The sequence below is a fragment of the Pagrus major genome, chromosome 20 (assembly GCF_040436345.1).
Source record: "Pagrus major chromosome 20, Pma_NU_1.0".
NCBI classification, from domain to species: Eukaryota; Metazoa; Chordata; class Actinopteri; order Spariformes; family Sparidae; genus Pagrus; species Pagrus major.
In genome coordinates this window covers 13,332,584-13,348,373 of record NC_133234.1, presented here as the reverse complement: position 1 = coordinate 13,348,373, position 15,790 = coordinate 13,332,584, and the positions used below count along the sequence as shown (strand labels likewise).

Below are 15,790 nucleotides of genomic sequence, written 5' to 3'. Positions count from 1 at the left end.
CCTGCACTTCTCCTCTCTCTCTCTCTCTCGGCCTCTCGATGACAGTCTCTGCACAAAAACACTTCTTAAAGGCTGTTGCACGATAACTACACCAAGGAGCATAATGTAAACAGCAGTTCAGGATAAATAGGCTTAAATCGTGTTTTACTTGAAACGACATTTTCAGTGCTTAATAAATATTAAAATTGAATTATAAATTTACCAACACCTGCAGTTATACAATTTAGATTAAATACTTTGATTATCTGAGGCACTGATGTTTGTTGTCGACATATGGCTCTCGGTAGTGAAGGAGAGCTGTACATAAAGATTTTTGGAAATAATTTCACTGCATCAGCATGTTAAAAATTGCCAGTAAACTTCCTTTGGTGACTGAGTAGTCCGTGTTTGACGTCTCTCAGAAGTTCCCTTTCCGACATTACATCTGCTTCCCATCTTGTGCAAAGTCACTTTTTATTCTCACCTCGTACCGAGGTGCACGTCTCTCAACTATGCTACAGACAGAACAAGGCAATAATGTCAATACATGTGCAGTCCATGCTTATTTACAATACATTATAATATTCCTCAAAATCATTGCAATCCATACAAAGTGCTTCGTTAAAATCCATTCCTAAATAACTATTTAACAACGTGGACAGGTAAGTGTCCGGTATGGCAGCTGGTATTCAGTAACCACTGTAGAGCTACAGGTGCTTTTAAAGATGTTTGTCAGACACTCGGTCTAGTTTGATGGTTGAAACACCTCAGAGCTGCACGAGAGAGATTGTTATGAGGCCGACTAAAATAACGTCACTTGGCCCTGTGGCTAGTTTGTGTGGAGTTGATGGGGATCTTCCTCGACTGCATTGTCTTTTTCGCAGGCTCTTTCTTCGAAGGGTCTTTTGCGTTGGCAGAGGATTGGGTGGTTGTTTCTGCTCCAGAAAGCTTGGACTTTGTGGAGGGCAGCAGTGAATGCTTAGCTGCAGCGGACGCCTTCGAGGACTCCTTGTCTTTGGCTGTGGTCACGTTAGTCTGGGCCTCTGAGGCGACATTCTGGGCTTTCTTGCCCGCTCCGTGTGGGGTTCCTTCCTTAGCTGCGTCCCCAGCACCATCCTCCGGACTTCCTTTAGCTTCTCCCGCCCCTGATTTCCCACCATCAGTTGACTTACGGGTCTCTTTGGGCCTCAGAGCAGTTTTGAAGAAAGATAAACCTTTCTCCTCTGTCTTACTGTTCCTCTGAGGCCCCCGTGATGGTGGGGCTGCACTTGCAGAGGAAACACCTACACTCGAGGATCGGAGACTAGCCATGGAGGAGCTGCTGCTCGAGCTGCGGCCCGGAGGCTTGTTCTCCGCAGCACGGCCCGGCCTGCCCTCCGCTCTACTTGCAGCACTCGACCTGGAGGGAGGACCTCCAGAGTTAACCTTCCTCTCTGGGACCGCATTGGCCCGCGAGGATTCACGGCTAGTGCTCCTGTCTGCTGCTCTAGTCCTTCCTGAGGCTGAGCTTTTCTCGCCTCCCGATCTGGGTGATGTCCTCCTCTGAGGGTGTGAGCTTTGTATTCCCGGAGATCCACTCTTCCTCTGCTGGGCAGAGTCAGAATGTTTTACCTCCGGGGTTTGCGATGATCCTTTCTTGGAGGGGGTTGCAGTTCTGGAGGAAGCAGCCTTGCTAGTTTTAGGCGGTCCATCGCTTTTGTCCTTGGGGTTGGATGCTGATGCTGCACTCTTGGCCTGTGTTCGAGACTGTAACTTGTCGATGGCTGGGGATGCAGGAGACAATGAGCTGGATGACGTTGAGGACGTGGCAGGACGCTTCTTGGGACTCCTTTCACTCTCTACCCCGGTCTTCGTTGAGCTCCTTTTAGAACCAGCGCTATCTGCAGACCCATTTCTTTGTTTCGGCTCCTTCGAAGCTGCCACGTGTCGAGGACTGACCTGTTCGGCAGCAGTGACCACATTGTTGTTATCCCCGGCCTGGAGGGAGCTCCTCTGCTCTGCCTGTGCCACAGCCTTGGAGTGAACCTGCTCTATCAGCCTCTTACTGCCCGGATTACTGTCCAAAGCTGCGAGGGCCGACTTGCCCCCAGACATTTTTTCTGGCTTAGGTGACCCAGTGAAACAAGACGTATCAACCACCTCTCCTATCATCTCCAGTGTCGGGGAGGAGGAGTGGGATTCCAGGGAGAAGCGTGAAGGAGAGTTGGAACGGAGCTGGAGCTTAGCGGAGTGGGACCAGGATGGTTTGGTGCCATTTTCACTGAGCGCCAACGGGCTGGCAATGGAAGATCTTGAGGAGAATGTTTGTCTTTGCATGCCTCTTACTGCTTGCCGGCTCGATAAGCCTGCTTTGTAAAAAAGACACACATCAATAAAATATTTTTTAAAGAAATGATTCGTAGTTGTCACCTTTGAAGCACTGAGAACAAATCAGAAATCGTGTGTGCTTGGATGAGTCTCTCACCATCGTCCTCACTCCGTTCACCAGCAAACTCAGCCGACTCAGAGAGGGAGGCCAACGAGGTGCGTCTGGATGAACCGGATGAGGCTTGGCTAGGCGGACGGCTGCCCATCAACCGACTGATCCAGTGCTCACACAAAGAGGAACTGGTAGATCCTGAAGTCCAAAACAGACAGTGGTTGAAGATGTATAACATATTACATAGAGAACATTTAAAGGGCACAGATTATGCATTCCCCTTATTTCTGACACATATATAATCGACAATGTCGGATGTTCATTGCTAACGTGGCCAAATTTCAAATAAAAACTTCAGGATTCAGACTGCTATGAATACTAGGCCCATGAAGTGCAGGGATCCATCCATCCGCACAGTCTGCCTAGTCGTATCATATTTTGTGGAAAATATATTGTCTGGTTTACCCTCTTCCCACCTGGCCAACATCTGCTAACTGTAACGTTAGCTGCTGTTAAGTAGTTGGCATAGTTAGCCCTGGTACTATAGCTGAGTCTCCCCACCTGGTCCTCAAACCCTGGGCCTAAAATACCTCCTCCTTCCAGCGGTCCACTGCTCCTCTGCTAGAGCTAACTAACTAGCTGAATGGCTAACTGAGCTAACCAGGTAAAAAACAAATAAAGCTTTCTGTCCATCAGTATTTTCTCCCTAAAACATGATCCAGTTTCACTTAAATCAGTGAATAAAGTTATGAAGATGTGTTTTGTATAGTAATCTGTTCGAGAAGCTGAAGTGAAGCTTTTAGGGAGGACTGGAGCTAAACTGGGTTGTTTCAGACAAAAGATAAACAGAGAGGCTGCATAAAAGGCCAATATAAGATAAGTAAGGATGTTTTTGTGAATCATGCTCAGCTCTGTTGGAGTTCCAGAATCTAAATATAGAGCTGGAAATGAGCATAACAGGTCCCCTTTAAACATGCACATGAGAGATTGTACGAGCTACTATCAATAAAAAAAAACATTACCTCCCACAGAACTGTTGGCAGACCAAGATGGAATCGTGGCTCGTCTTTGATAGAACAAGATGTAGCCGGTCTGCTTGCAGACCTCATCTTCAGACATAGGCTGAACGTCGCTGTCATCGAAGCAATACCACTGTCCATCGATGGAGTTCTTACAGTGAGCTATAAGACACAGCACAATAAAGTATGATGAGTATCTTGGGAAGCTTTCATGAAAAGAAAACCACAACCATAAGCAACAGGTTGTTGATTATTGGTTGATGTCTCTCTGCTGCTCCGTTACCTGTGTAATGTCCTCCCTGCATGGTCCCGTGATGGTTACACACTGCGTACAGGTCGTAAAGGTAGTCCTCCGGGTCACGGCCCATCCCGTAGGGCCGTCTCCATGGCGACCAATGGGAGGGGAGGCTCCAGCTGCTCTGGCTCCTCTTCACCATGTGGGGCGCCATGTCCATGCCTGTGAGCGGGAACTTCACCATGTTCTGCATTTTCATTCGCCGGTCTCCATCCTGTTGTCGCAACACGTTTAATGCATTTAATTTGACAGCATCATCTCTCCCTGTCTTTTATATTTTTTTTATCAGTACCTGTCTGAAGCGTTTCAGGTGAAGTATGAGGATGTCCGGCAGGGTCCACAGACTGAGCTTGATGCTGCCCTGCTGAAGCTGCTTACAGTGTGGACACCGCCATGCATCATCAGGAGCCAGCTGAAGTTAAAGTGAAAGAAAACCTGCTCACATTCTGTTGTGTGTTTGTTTTTTACCTGTTAAACTTATTTTACACATTATAAAGCAAAATATAACATCGAAGAGAAAAAATATTCTCCAACAACTCATTTCCCATCGTTTACTCTCACACACTACAACCTAGAATATAATAATTAACAAAACCCATCTTATATATACACATATGTATGGTATTGTCAGCACTACTGCAGCCTACATGATGCCACGTCTCAGCCTACCTGTTCCTCTTTGGTGTACAGTTGAAAGCACTGGGCAAGCGAGCAGGTCTGAGGCTGCAGATGCTGCTCCTTCACTTGACGCACACTTTCAGCATCTGGGATGTATTCATCCTCAGTTCTTTTGAAGAGACTGTGGGCAGAACACAGCACGAGTCACAGAGGGATCACGTGGAACTTCAAAAGACCTTCACTACAGCTCTGAACGGACACGTCACACATCAGCCCCGAGCTTTGTTACGTAAGTGTGCGATTGGAGCTTTAGTTCGTGACAGATCTCACTTACTAGTCTTTCGTCTCTTTGTCCCATTCAACGACGATTTTGACGTGAGGTGGCCCTCCAGGACCGCAAGACTTGAATGCCCTGTTGAGAATTAGATTAAGAGAACGCCATGTTATATCTTTTATTTAGCTGATTTCTTACAGCACAAAATTATAAGAGGTTAGACTACAGTACGTTTCACCCCAAAACCACTGCTATGAATGTGAAAGTATTTATCACAAATACAAAAAAAGTAGCATCAGAGAAAAAAAATGTCATTGTGTTTGATGACTTGCACATTGAATTAGTAGTGTGATGTCACAAAGTCACAGAATTAAAGACGGGACTACTGACAAGGCATTTCAGGAGCAGTGCTTTCTGTGGGAAAGAGGAGCTTCTGTTGGTGCAAACTTTGTCTATTTAGCTTTAAAGATCTATTACACGCACAAGAACACATATAAAACACGTAAAGGAAGTAAAGGAACAAACAAAAAAGCATAATAGGTCTCCTTTAAAACAACTGAAGAGCACATAGACCAATGGCCAAGCATCAGGGAGAAGAAACTATTTAATTTGTCAAAAAACGAAGCATACTAAGCATGTATGATTGTTAACAATTACAAAAAATCATAATACAGACAGAGAATTGTATATAAAGCTCCTAAAAATATAGGAAAATTCATTTCTAATCCGAAAATCACAGGAAAATCTGCTCAACAGTCATCCAAATCCCTCATTTTACACTATCTTCCTGCAATTACTGCCTTCACTGCTCGGGTTCATTGTACAGTTTATAAGTTGTGCACTACAGGTATTGTTGCACATTAAATATAATATGAAATATCAATAAAATATGTCACTTAGTCAGAGGTCATCATGATAGAAAAGGGGTTGGGAACCACTGATATGCCTAGGGTTCATTAAGCTTACTCAGATACAATAAATGAAAATCTAAATATACATTCTTGCAAACCAAACAAGCCCGACTATAACTTAAATAAGTCTGAGGGTTAATTTTCTGTTTTTTCACACAGTACCAGAGAAGCAAATGTCATTTTTTCTCATTCTGCTCATTTTTAATAAATCAATGCAACAAGCACAGAGGTCGACACCTTCTTAGAAGAAAATCCATAAAACCAGACGAGCTATTATACATCTCAGGAGATATTTTCACATCAATACCACTGAAGAGTCGGCCTACATACTGTAGCTCTTCAATCAACTTGAAGTGGATTGAACACGCTGCAGGGTTTATGTAACGACTATTCAAGTGGGCTAACACTCCCCCCTGGTGGTGATGAGTGACATTACCTCTCCACAGAGGGATGGCAGAGCGGCTGCTCCTCCTGAGGCAAGAGATATGTGATCCCAACCACTCCTACCACACGCAAAGTGAAGGGCCCTACCTACGGACCATCAGGGATGAGACATTAAAACACATTACATGTGAGCCACCGGTGGAAGAAGTATTTGTATCCTTTACGTAAGTAGAAGTATTAATACCACACTGTAAAAATACTCAGTACAAGTAAAAAATCCTGCATTCAAAACCTTATTTAAGTAAAAGTATGTTGGTATTATCAGCAAAATGAACTCAAGAATGAAAAGTGAAAGTATTTATTGTGCAGTAAAATGTTTTTTCTACTATATCTGATGTTTCTGATTTAATATTACTGCTGTGTTCATGTGAATGTCGCATTTTACTGCTGTATATCTTTAAGGTTGAGGTCGTTTTAAATACTTATACTTTTTATATTTAAATGCTTTATTTTTGGTATTTTAATCTACATGAATGCATTATATTCTATAATATCATTATCATTGTGGCATCCCTGTCCTGTGAGAACCACGTATCTTTAAAAAGTCAACTTTTCATAAACTCAGAAAAACAGCCTGTTTCCAGCCTTGTGAAGATGCAGTTAATCCAAGAGAGTTTCAAAATAGTTTATTTAGGTTAAAGGATAGTTTATCCAGAAAATAACAATTTGGTAATGAACTACTCACCCCCATGCAGATAGAAATTGTGGCATAGTTTCGTCAGCATTTTGCTAAACAACTGAAGTAGATGGGGACGGAAGCCCTAATAGCCCAAACTGATTTGAAAAGATGCTAGTTACACCCTTGACACGCAGTCAAGTATGGGCACCCACTTCAAACAGGGTGCAGGCTAATGCATTTAGCTTAGCAGCTACAGGGAAGTTGTCTGCTTTTCAAACGTCTTTTAAAATCAATTTGGGATCTCAGGGCTTCAATAGATACAGATTACGCCCAATGGAGCCATTTTGTGTTATTTTTCCATTGTTAAAGTCCCCATCTGCTTCATTTGTGTAGGAGAATGCTGCAACTCTGTTTTGCTGTGAAGCTCCAGAAATGTTTTGTCTTGACTTTCCATTGTCATGTGGGCGAGTAGTTAATTACTGATTTTTCTTTTATGGGTAAGGCTGTCCTTTAAGAAGTAGATGTACTTTCTCAACCCGTAAAGGAACATTCATAATCAACACATTTGGTTATACGATACAAGGTTTTCACTGGACAGGAAGGGTGTGAAGAATTGTAATCTGAAAAGTAACAAGTAACTAAAGCTGTCAGACAAATGTAGTGGAATCAAAAGTACAATATTTACCTCTGAGATGTAGGAAGTGTAAGATGACATAACATTGAAATACTCAGGTAAAGTACACGTACACTTAAAGGACAGCTGTACTTAAGTGAAGTAGTTGTTAAATGTACTCAGTTACATTACATTACTAACAGAGACATTATTAAAAGATAATGTGTGGATGTAACGTACCTGCACAAAGACTCCAGGGCGCAAAAGATGCCTCATCTTCTCCAAGATCTCCTTCTGAAGTACATCCCACGTCACCGTACGCTCCAAATACAGAATAAATGGATTACCAAACCTGCAGGGAGGGATTACAAAAACAAAAAGGTTTGACCTGCATCAGTTTTAAGGAATTCTTTGAGGTAAGGTTTTAAGATGATGTGTTTAAGTGCCGTTGGATACCTGCGTCCCTGCTGTCCAGCGCAGGCTCTGTTACACACCAACAGGACGATCTTCTCAGCCTGCCCGCTGTTCTTATTGGGGCTCTGAGGCGGGGTGGTGGGCTCTTGTATTTGTGTGGATATCCTGTTATTGTCTGTGCCGTACTTCAAGTTGTTCTGGTTGAGATTTGCATGTGGGCTCCCTGTAATAAACACACACAAGTTACAACACTTGACTCAAAAGTCAGTCCAACATGCTGGTCAGTGTGTGTAGCAGCTCCCTAAATGAAGCACTTCTCCACTATTAGTCCTTTTCTAATCTAATCTCCACTCCTACTGGCACAATGAGACAAAGTGCAAAACTAATTTCTGAGGGCATAAACAGGATGTCGTACCGCCTCGCTTGGAGCGGATCTGCTCCGGTCTGAATAGCTCGGGCGTCTCGAAGGCAAAGATGGAGTCACTCTCCTGAATGATCTCGAGGTCGTCGTCGTCGTCGCAGAAGGAGCGGTGAAAGCCGTCGTAGTACATTTCAGTGAGGACGATCTGAGCAGAGGAGGGAAACGTAGCGTGTGTGAGTGTGGTTTTCATTCTGATTGATTCTTTTGATGAAATGAAATGAAAACACAAAGTCTACTAGGTAGTAACAAGAAGGAGGTGCTTCCAGATATAAACATGAGGCTTTATATTCTTAAAAACAGATTCAAAACACTAGGGCTGATTATTTTCATCGTCGATCACTCTCTCTAATCCTCTCACTTTCGATACAGTAATGGCTTCAAAAAAGTTCAGTTTCTAATAAGACAGCACCTGTTGGGCAGGGATTTTGGTCTCTGAGGCCACAGCTTGTCTCAGCCTGGACACGGTGCCAGAGAGAGGCACAGCCACCCCGACTCTCATACAGTGGGAGCACTTTCCTTGGTACACCACTGTCACATACAGGGGGCTGCAACACAGAAATGACTGGAATTAATTGGCTGTTTCGTAACCGAGGCTGGACTGATGTTTCAAAGATAGACAGCATCTTCTAATTTTAGCCTTCTCCTGTCAGATGTTTCATGGTGTTTGTCTTGACACATCTTTTTAATGCCGGGTTCAGACTGGATCTCGTCTTTTGGATACAGGGGACTTTTTTTTAGTCTGATAGATATTGTCTTACTCATAAGCTGGATACGGAGTCACCTTACCGTGTGTGAGGTACTGGGATTGGCAGTGAGATGCAGAGGAAAGGATCAAAGGTGTTGCTCTGTTTCTGGCAGTGAGGGCAAGTCAGGGAGGACCTGCACGGAGACATCACAAGAATAATAAAGCGCAGCTTGAAAAGTGAATCCTTTTAAAGCAACGGTTCAAGGTTTTATTTGATTTCTTTCCCTAACTTAGACGAGAAGATTGATACCCCTCTCGTGTGTACACAACAGTAAACATGAGCAGCAGTTTAGCTTAGCTTAGCATAAGGCTAATAACAGCTGGCCTGGCTGGCTCTGTCCCAAGGTACTAGCAACTTTAAAGCTTGCTAATTAACATTTTATATCTAATATGTAAAAATGACATATTGTAGTTTAGCATACTGTTGTTTTTACTGTCAGCAAGATATCCAGGAGGTCCGCTACACAACCGTCGTAAAACCACAGATTTCAGAGTCATTTTCTCCACCTCAGATGATGGAAGGAAAATGACTTACGTTTGGAGCCAGGCTAGCTGATTCCCCGTTTCCAGTCTTTGTGCTAAGCTTACTGGCATAACTCTCTTGAGATTTCTCCTAAACAACTGAAGTAGATGGGGATTTGTTTTAAAATGTAAAAGAAAACAACCGCAAAAAGCGTAAAATGGCTCCACAGAGCTCATACAGCATAATCATAATAAGTCTCTGGAGGTCCCAAGATCCAGAATTGATTTGAAATGACATTATTTACACCTTTTTTTTAAGCTATTTAACGTTGTTTTCTTTAATTTTTTAAACAAGTCCCCATCTACTTCAGTTGTTTAGGAGAATGCTGCTATGCCGTTTTGCTGTGAAGCTCCAGAAATGTTTAGTGGACTACAAAACTTCATCAGACTTTCCATCGACATGGGGGTGAGTATATAATGACTAAATGTTCAATTTCAGGGCGAACTTTTCCTTAAAATATCATTGGTGCATATAAAGATCTAATATCATGTTGTATTCCCTGTTGTTTGAATGCATGTTAAACATATCTACCTTTACATTTATGGACAATACATCGCATTTTGTTTCTACGTTTGTTCTACTTTAAAGGTCTACAAATGTACAAATAAAACATTTAAAAAAAATAATTTTCCAGATTGTAGTATGTCACCTGTATTGTGCCTGAAACAGCTCCTGTACAAAAGATCCAGGTGCTGGTAGTGGAGATCCTTCAGGGGGATTTTCTTCTTCTACTGGAGGCTGGAAAACAATGACTTGGTGAACATGTATAACATAATGCAGTCGCCAGCAGTATTGCAGAAAAAGGGGGCAACATTCAGTCAAAACATGAAAATACATAGATATTCACATCTGTAACGTCTGACTGTGCTCTGAGTTGCTGTTTACCTTCCTGGGCGGTCTGATGTCCGGGTGGACAATATGGTTGAGGTCTTCATGAACTCTATCCAGCAACCAGAGGAGGAATTCCTGGGCGTCGTGCTGGGAGTTACCCTTGAACTGAAGGGCGCTCCTCGACACCACATTCTGCAGCACACGACAGCAGGACAAACACATAACGGTTAAAGTGGACTGTCCTGAAACAGGAATGATTTTGTAATGTACTGAGTCCCACACCGTTGCCTTTCATAAAATATTCAGCATGTTTGACCAGGATGATGATCAGCACAATCCTAAAGGTCAGCAGAGGTGTGGGGGGTGATGGTGAGACGCAGGCGTGGAGAAGCTTTTTAAAACCAGGACACAGGCTGGAAATCGACAGCTTAACCCCACAGACAATTAGCTATTGGTGATGACAACAGTGTGTACTCTACAGAGCCAACCGGGCTGGCAGCTATAAAGTGACCTCTGCTAGCTATCAAATGTCATGAAAGGTCAAAGATATGAAGGGACTGTGTACTCTGTGCCTTCCCAGCCCCGTCCCGTGGGACGTTCTCCCTCATTCTGAAGGCACTACCGAGGCAGCGTCAGCATTTTGCGCACACTAAGAGCTGGCCTTCCTTCTGCGGCCACAGAGGTTGTCTTTAAGTAAAGCTCTATTGATGAAGTTAATCTCAAGCCAGCTCCACAACAGTAGACTCCTTTGATGACGGGACACATTTTAAGATGGAAACAATTTAGAGATTTAGACAGCGAGTGAAATGCAGACAGAGTAATACGGATGCATTGTTTGAAATATCTCTATAAATAGCACAGCCTGACAGAAATACTGTGTCCTATGAATGCTCATGCTGTGTGTTCATTTCAAGGTTCTGGTAAAAAACAGGGAAAGTGTCCAAAAATGGGTTAGACGCTTTGTGTAAATGAAATCAGTGTCAGTGCAACAATACAAACATTCAGCAGCTTTGAGCTCAGCTGTACGTTATGTAATAAGGAGAAACCTTCGCGTTTAAACATATAGCGGCAAAATACATTTTTAGTCATTCATAACAAAAGCTTCTATTTTCTATTTTCTATTATTACACATTTAATACTGTGAGTAGGTCATATATATTTCACAATGTTATTTTGCAATAAATTCAAACTGATTGTGCACACTTTACACTTACTAGCAAAGACCCAATAAGACGACACTTCAGTCATCTCATGGTACAAGATAAAACACCAGCATGTTTTTATAGCATTATTTTTTTCTGGGGTTTTAATTGGCAGTTTCGGCCATTTTCCATTCTGTTGAAGAATGAAGAAACGGCAGATGTTAATTAAAAAAATCTGAAGATTTGTATTTCTAATAGCGGGGATGCACTCAAAAACTGTGGGGATGCCAAATTGCACACAACACATATTCCTACATAATGTTGCTTTAAAGTGATAGTTGCCTTCTTTTAGGTGCCTTAAATACGTCTTGCTGTAGCTACTGTTCAGCAGGGCAATGCTCTGCTTTCCTGTCGGTGCTACATGCTGCACACAGGGGGAGAGCTGACAGTATACATCCCCACATCAAAAGACCAGAACTATCTCTTTTAAAGTTTCTAAAGAAAGAAAAGTATTTTTGGCCCAACAACCAGGGTAGAGGTTCTTAAATTCACTAATGTGGTGAGGGGTAAAATGTCACACAAAGCCTGTCTGTTGTCTGTGAGCTTCTTTGTATTCACTCAAACAACCAATCAGCTTGTTAGCCAGCATCTAATTAGCCAATAATACAGGTGGAAGGATTTGCAACGGAGCGCTCATGTTTCCTGCTGCTGATTGCTTGAAGTTCATCATTTAATATCCCGACAAAACAGACGACCTACATAACATACATTTACCCCCTGTTGTTTCCGGGCTTCCACCTTTTTCTTGGATTTGTTTTTATCATCAATCACATTGTCAAATTAAATATCACTTTTCCCAAATGGTGCATGTCTCCTCTTGTAATCATTTGCGTAGATCGTGCTCTTGGGCAGTTTGGACGGTGTGTACAGCAACATAATCTTCAAACTAATTTGCCTTTGAGAGTAAAATGGACTCGGATAATTCCCCGGTGTTATTATTACGGATGTCTTCCTAATGATCTTTAAGTGCTTTGTGTTTTGGCTCAGAATGTGGTCTGAGGCAAGAGGCTACAAAGCCATCCGTCACATTGCTGAGCTGTAATGTACGCTAACCACAAAAAACTGCATGTTTTGCTAAAGACCAATTAGCTGCAGTTAAGGTTGGAGAGCAAAATCTTATTTTTGCCCTTTAAAAAAAACACTTGAGTACTTTAAAACATCTAAACATCACATTTTTTGCGATTTTAGGGGGAAAACTTAGTAACATTTCGACTGTATGCCCTCCAAAACATACGAGGGATGATGCTACTGAAACGTTTACATCAGCATTAAAAAAACGAACAAAAAAAAGAATCGCCATGAGCTTTTAGATACACTGACAGGCTTCACAAATGAGATACTAAATTTGCCTGATAGTCTGAGTTTGCACTTCATTTCCCCACTGAGTTAAACATATCCAAGGCCTCTCACTCTGAACAGAATAATCTATATCCAATCAGACAGTTTGTACTCTGGCTGGCAACCAAGGTGGAAAAAAAAAATGGACAGAAATAGTAACACTGTCAAGAATATGCAATGTGTTGAATGGCCCCGTTCAATCTAGTCCCTCTCTATTGTGTATTTTGGAGCTTTGGAAAGAAGAAAATAGATTATCAGAAAGAAAAGAAGGACGCAGAAAATGCAGTGTCCCTGCTGTGAAAGAACAAACCTTTGTTGAGTGTGACAGGCAAAGTTTTCAGTGCTGGGATACAGTTGTGAGGGGAGAGGATGAAAAGGAGACGGACAATAGAGGAATTCAAAAAACTTTTCGGAGTTTTATAACAGCTGAGATCTAGGGCTCTTTTAAAATATCAATTTTAGTCCAAAATATCAATTTTCAGTCCATCTGATTCAGAATGTACCTTTTTTAAATAATTAAAATAATCCTTTTTGCATTTTAAATACAGACCAAGACAAGAAAACCACTCACTCAAAGCCAGTATAATCACTGAATCTGACCCTGTCTGATATTTGAAGGAATTTCCTAATAATAGACAGACTCAAATTGGTATTTTAGACTCACCAGTGGGACCAAAACATCTGTAAATGGTGTTATGGATTCGCTAGGGCTTCAACTAAGGATTATTGTCATTGGCTATTAATCTGTCGATCATTCTCCCGATTAAACAATTAGTTGTTCAGGCTATAAAATGGTCGATCAGTGTTTCACAAAGCCCAAGATGACATCTTCAAATGTTTTGTTTTGTCGGCAACCCAAAGATATTCAGTTTACTGTCACATAAGCCTTTGGAATCTAAGAATATTAACTTTTTCCTTAAAAGGAAAATACTCCAACCATTTAATTATGAAAATAGTTGCTGATTAATTTAATAGTTGACAACTAATCCATTAAACAGTTCACAATGGTGCTAATGACCCCACTTTATATGTATTATCTCAAGTGGTAGGACACATGAGGCACAAAATGGGGCTGAGGTGTTGCTGGTTACCCAAAACAGCCACTTGTGACTTTACTCATTGTTTAAGATTTAGACTTAAAGGAGCATTATGTAGTTTTGGAGAAGAAATTCAAACTCAGAATTTGAATATTTACAATATTAATGAGGTAATAATACAAACTTAGATATATGTATTGTTTCCACAACTGAATAAACAAGCTGCTCTCAGAGGAAAATAAGGTCCCAGAACACTGTTTGAAGCTAGAAAGGTGGCAGGGTCCGCCACATATAAACAAAGTTAAACAGTATGAGACTGTGCTGTCCTTTAAGTTCAGTTTGTTTATTCAGTTTGTTTAGGCATAAAACAAAATAAGGATCTTTTTCTTTCTTTTTTCTTTAAAGGACAACACAGTCTCACACTGTTTCACTTTGTTTATATGTGGCGGACCCTGCCACCCTTCTAGCTTCAAACAGTGTTCTGGGGAGCTTATTTTCCTCTGAGAACAGCTTGTTTTGGAAAAAAATAAATATTTCTGAGTTACTCATTGTTATTGTAAATATTGCAATTCTGAGTTTGAATGTCTCTCTCCAAAACTACACAGTGTCCCTTCAAGATAAAAGCCTGGACAACCTGGAAAAATGTTATAAAATGACATCTCAGTTTGTTGAGTTCCTCTGTGAGTATTAAAATAGATCAGTGGTACTGGAGGTGCTGTGTGTGGAAACTTTATTCTAGTCAGGAACAAATGATCTAATGTGGGTCAGTGAGAAGCCAGTCCCTCAGTATAGCCTACATGTTATCTGTGTGCTTGTTCTATTAAATATATCAATTCAGCAGCTCACCTTGAAGTCCCTGCTGTGCTGAGGCGTGTACTCGAAGGTCCAGAGAGCCCGGACCAGCCCGGACAGCTGCTCGGTCACCTCCCCGGACTCCTGCTGCTGCTGCTGCTGCTGCTGGCTCGCCTTCTTCTGCACCAGCACCCCGTTGGACTTGGCCTTGTCGTTCCCGCTGCTGCTGGTCGGCGTCTCGCCCCCCTTGAACTGCTCCAGAGCCAGGTACTCTGCGAACAGCTCCGTGTTGCTCAGGCACTGCAAGATAGCGTTCATGAAGCAGGTGTTGCCGTGGTTCTTGAGCCCGGCGACCCCCGGCACCTTGTCCCCGAACGGGAACCCCCCGCAGTCGCTGTCGTCGGACGGCAGAGACCCCCCGGTGGTGGTCGGGATGGAGGCGGCGTCGTCCTTCTCGTCCTCGGCGGCCTGCTCGTCGGTGCTGAAATGAGAGAGAGTCGACAGAGTCCGGAGAACCCTGTTCATAAAGCTCCCCACGGAGCGGACCGAGCTCCTCCGGAAGAGCTTCTTACTGAAGGATTTCTTCTCCTTGTTACTGACAACTTTCGACATGGTTCACAGCGTGATGGCTTTCCCCCCCCCCGCGCGCGCGTTTAAATCCAGAAAGGGCCCCCCTGTTGTTCAGAGCATCGCCTCATCGTCCACCTCACGAGGCCCGGGCATATTTCACAGAAACTAAAAGGCCTGGCAGTTCTGGGCATCATATGGAGACAGTAGCATCAAATCAGCCCACTTGCAACACTGCGTCGGATTGCATAAACAACCTCCATGGAGAGCCTCCGTCGTGAACGCTCGGGGTCGTCCCGCACCAGCCCGCAGCCATCATCATCTGGGTCCGGTGACATAACATCACCTGTGTCACTGTTTGGACACACAGACGAGGCGGGGGACACAATGTATGCCGCACATAAACATCAAATCCACCTTTCACAGTTCGGCTGAGAGGGATCCTGAGCGGGATCCCTCATCATTTATTAAAGAAACCGCAGCTCCACCCTGATATTAAAGGTATTTCTTACACCTCCGGTCAGCACATCCGAGGTGATGCAGAGGCCGATAGTGTTGGAGATATTTACCCGGGTGGATGTCCCTTCCCTGAATCCCCTTTAAGCCGCCTCCACGGGAGCTCCGCCGAAGTGAGGAGGAACACCCCGACCGGAGCGGCACAGCGCGCCGCTCCCTCGCCTTCCGCCGCCGCGGAGCATCTCTCCGTGAGCCCGATGTGACACAGATTCT

The 15,790-nt window shown here is 43.1% G+C and overlaps 1 protein-coding gene across 1 annotated transcript; it reads right to left on the bottom strand.

Annotated features, from left to right (window-relative positions):
* Positions 1–792: 792 nt before the first annotated feature.
* On the bottom strand, positions 793–15,106 carry LOC141015607 (ubiquitin carboxyl-terminal hydrolase 31-like). The gene is made up of 16 exons (XM_073489741.1): positions 14,549–15,106; positions 10,180–10,317; positions 9,944–10,032; positions 8,813–8,905; positions 8,436–8,571; positions 8,021–8,171; positions 7,648–7,828; positions 7,432–7,543; positions 5,952–6,046; positions 4,665–4,742; positions 4,382–4,511; positions 4,005–4,124; positions 3,701–3,926; positions 3,421–3,579; positions 2,444–2,596; positions 793–2,324 (listed from the first exon to the last, which is right to left on the bottom strand). Exons 1-16 carry the CDS (start codon positions 15,104–15,106, stop codon positions 793–795), a joined length of 3,951 nt encoding a protein of 1,316 aa, XP_073345842.1.
* Between the last annotated feature and the right edge of the window lie 684 nt (positions 15,107–15,790).

Excerpts from the sequence above, each read along its gene's own strand:
- LOC141015607 (XM_073489741.1), bottom strand. The coding sequence starts at position 15,106 with ATGTCGAAAGTTGTCAGTAACAAGGAGAAGAAATCCTTCAGTAAGAAG. Across the intron at positions 7,829-8,020 it reads GATCCGCTCCAAGCGAGGCG|GGAGCCCACATGCAAATCTC; the intron begins GTACGACATCCT and ends TGTTTATTACAG. Across the intron at positions 4,743-5,951 it reads TGCCATCCCTCTGTGGAGAG|GGCATTCAAGTCTTGCGGTC; the intron begins GTAATGTCACTC and ends AATTCTCAACAG.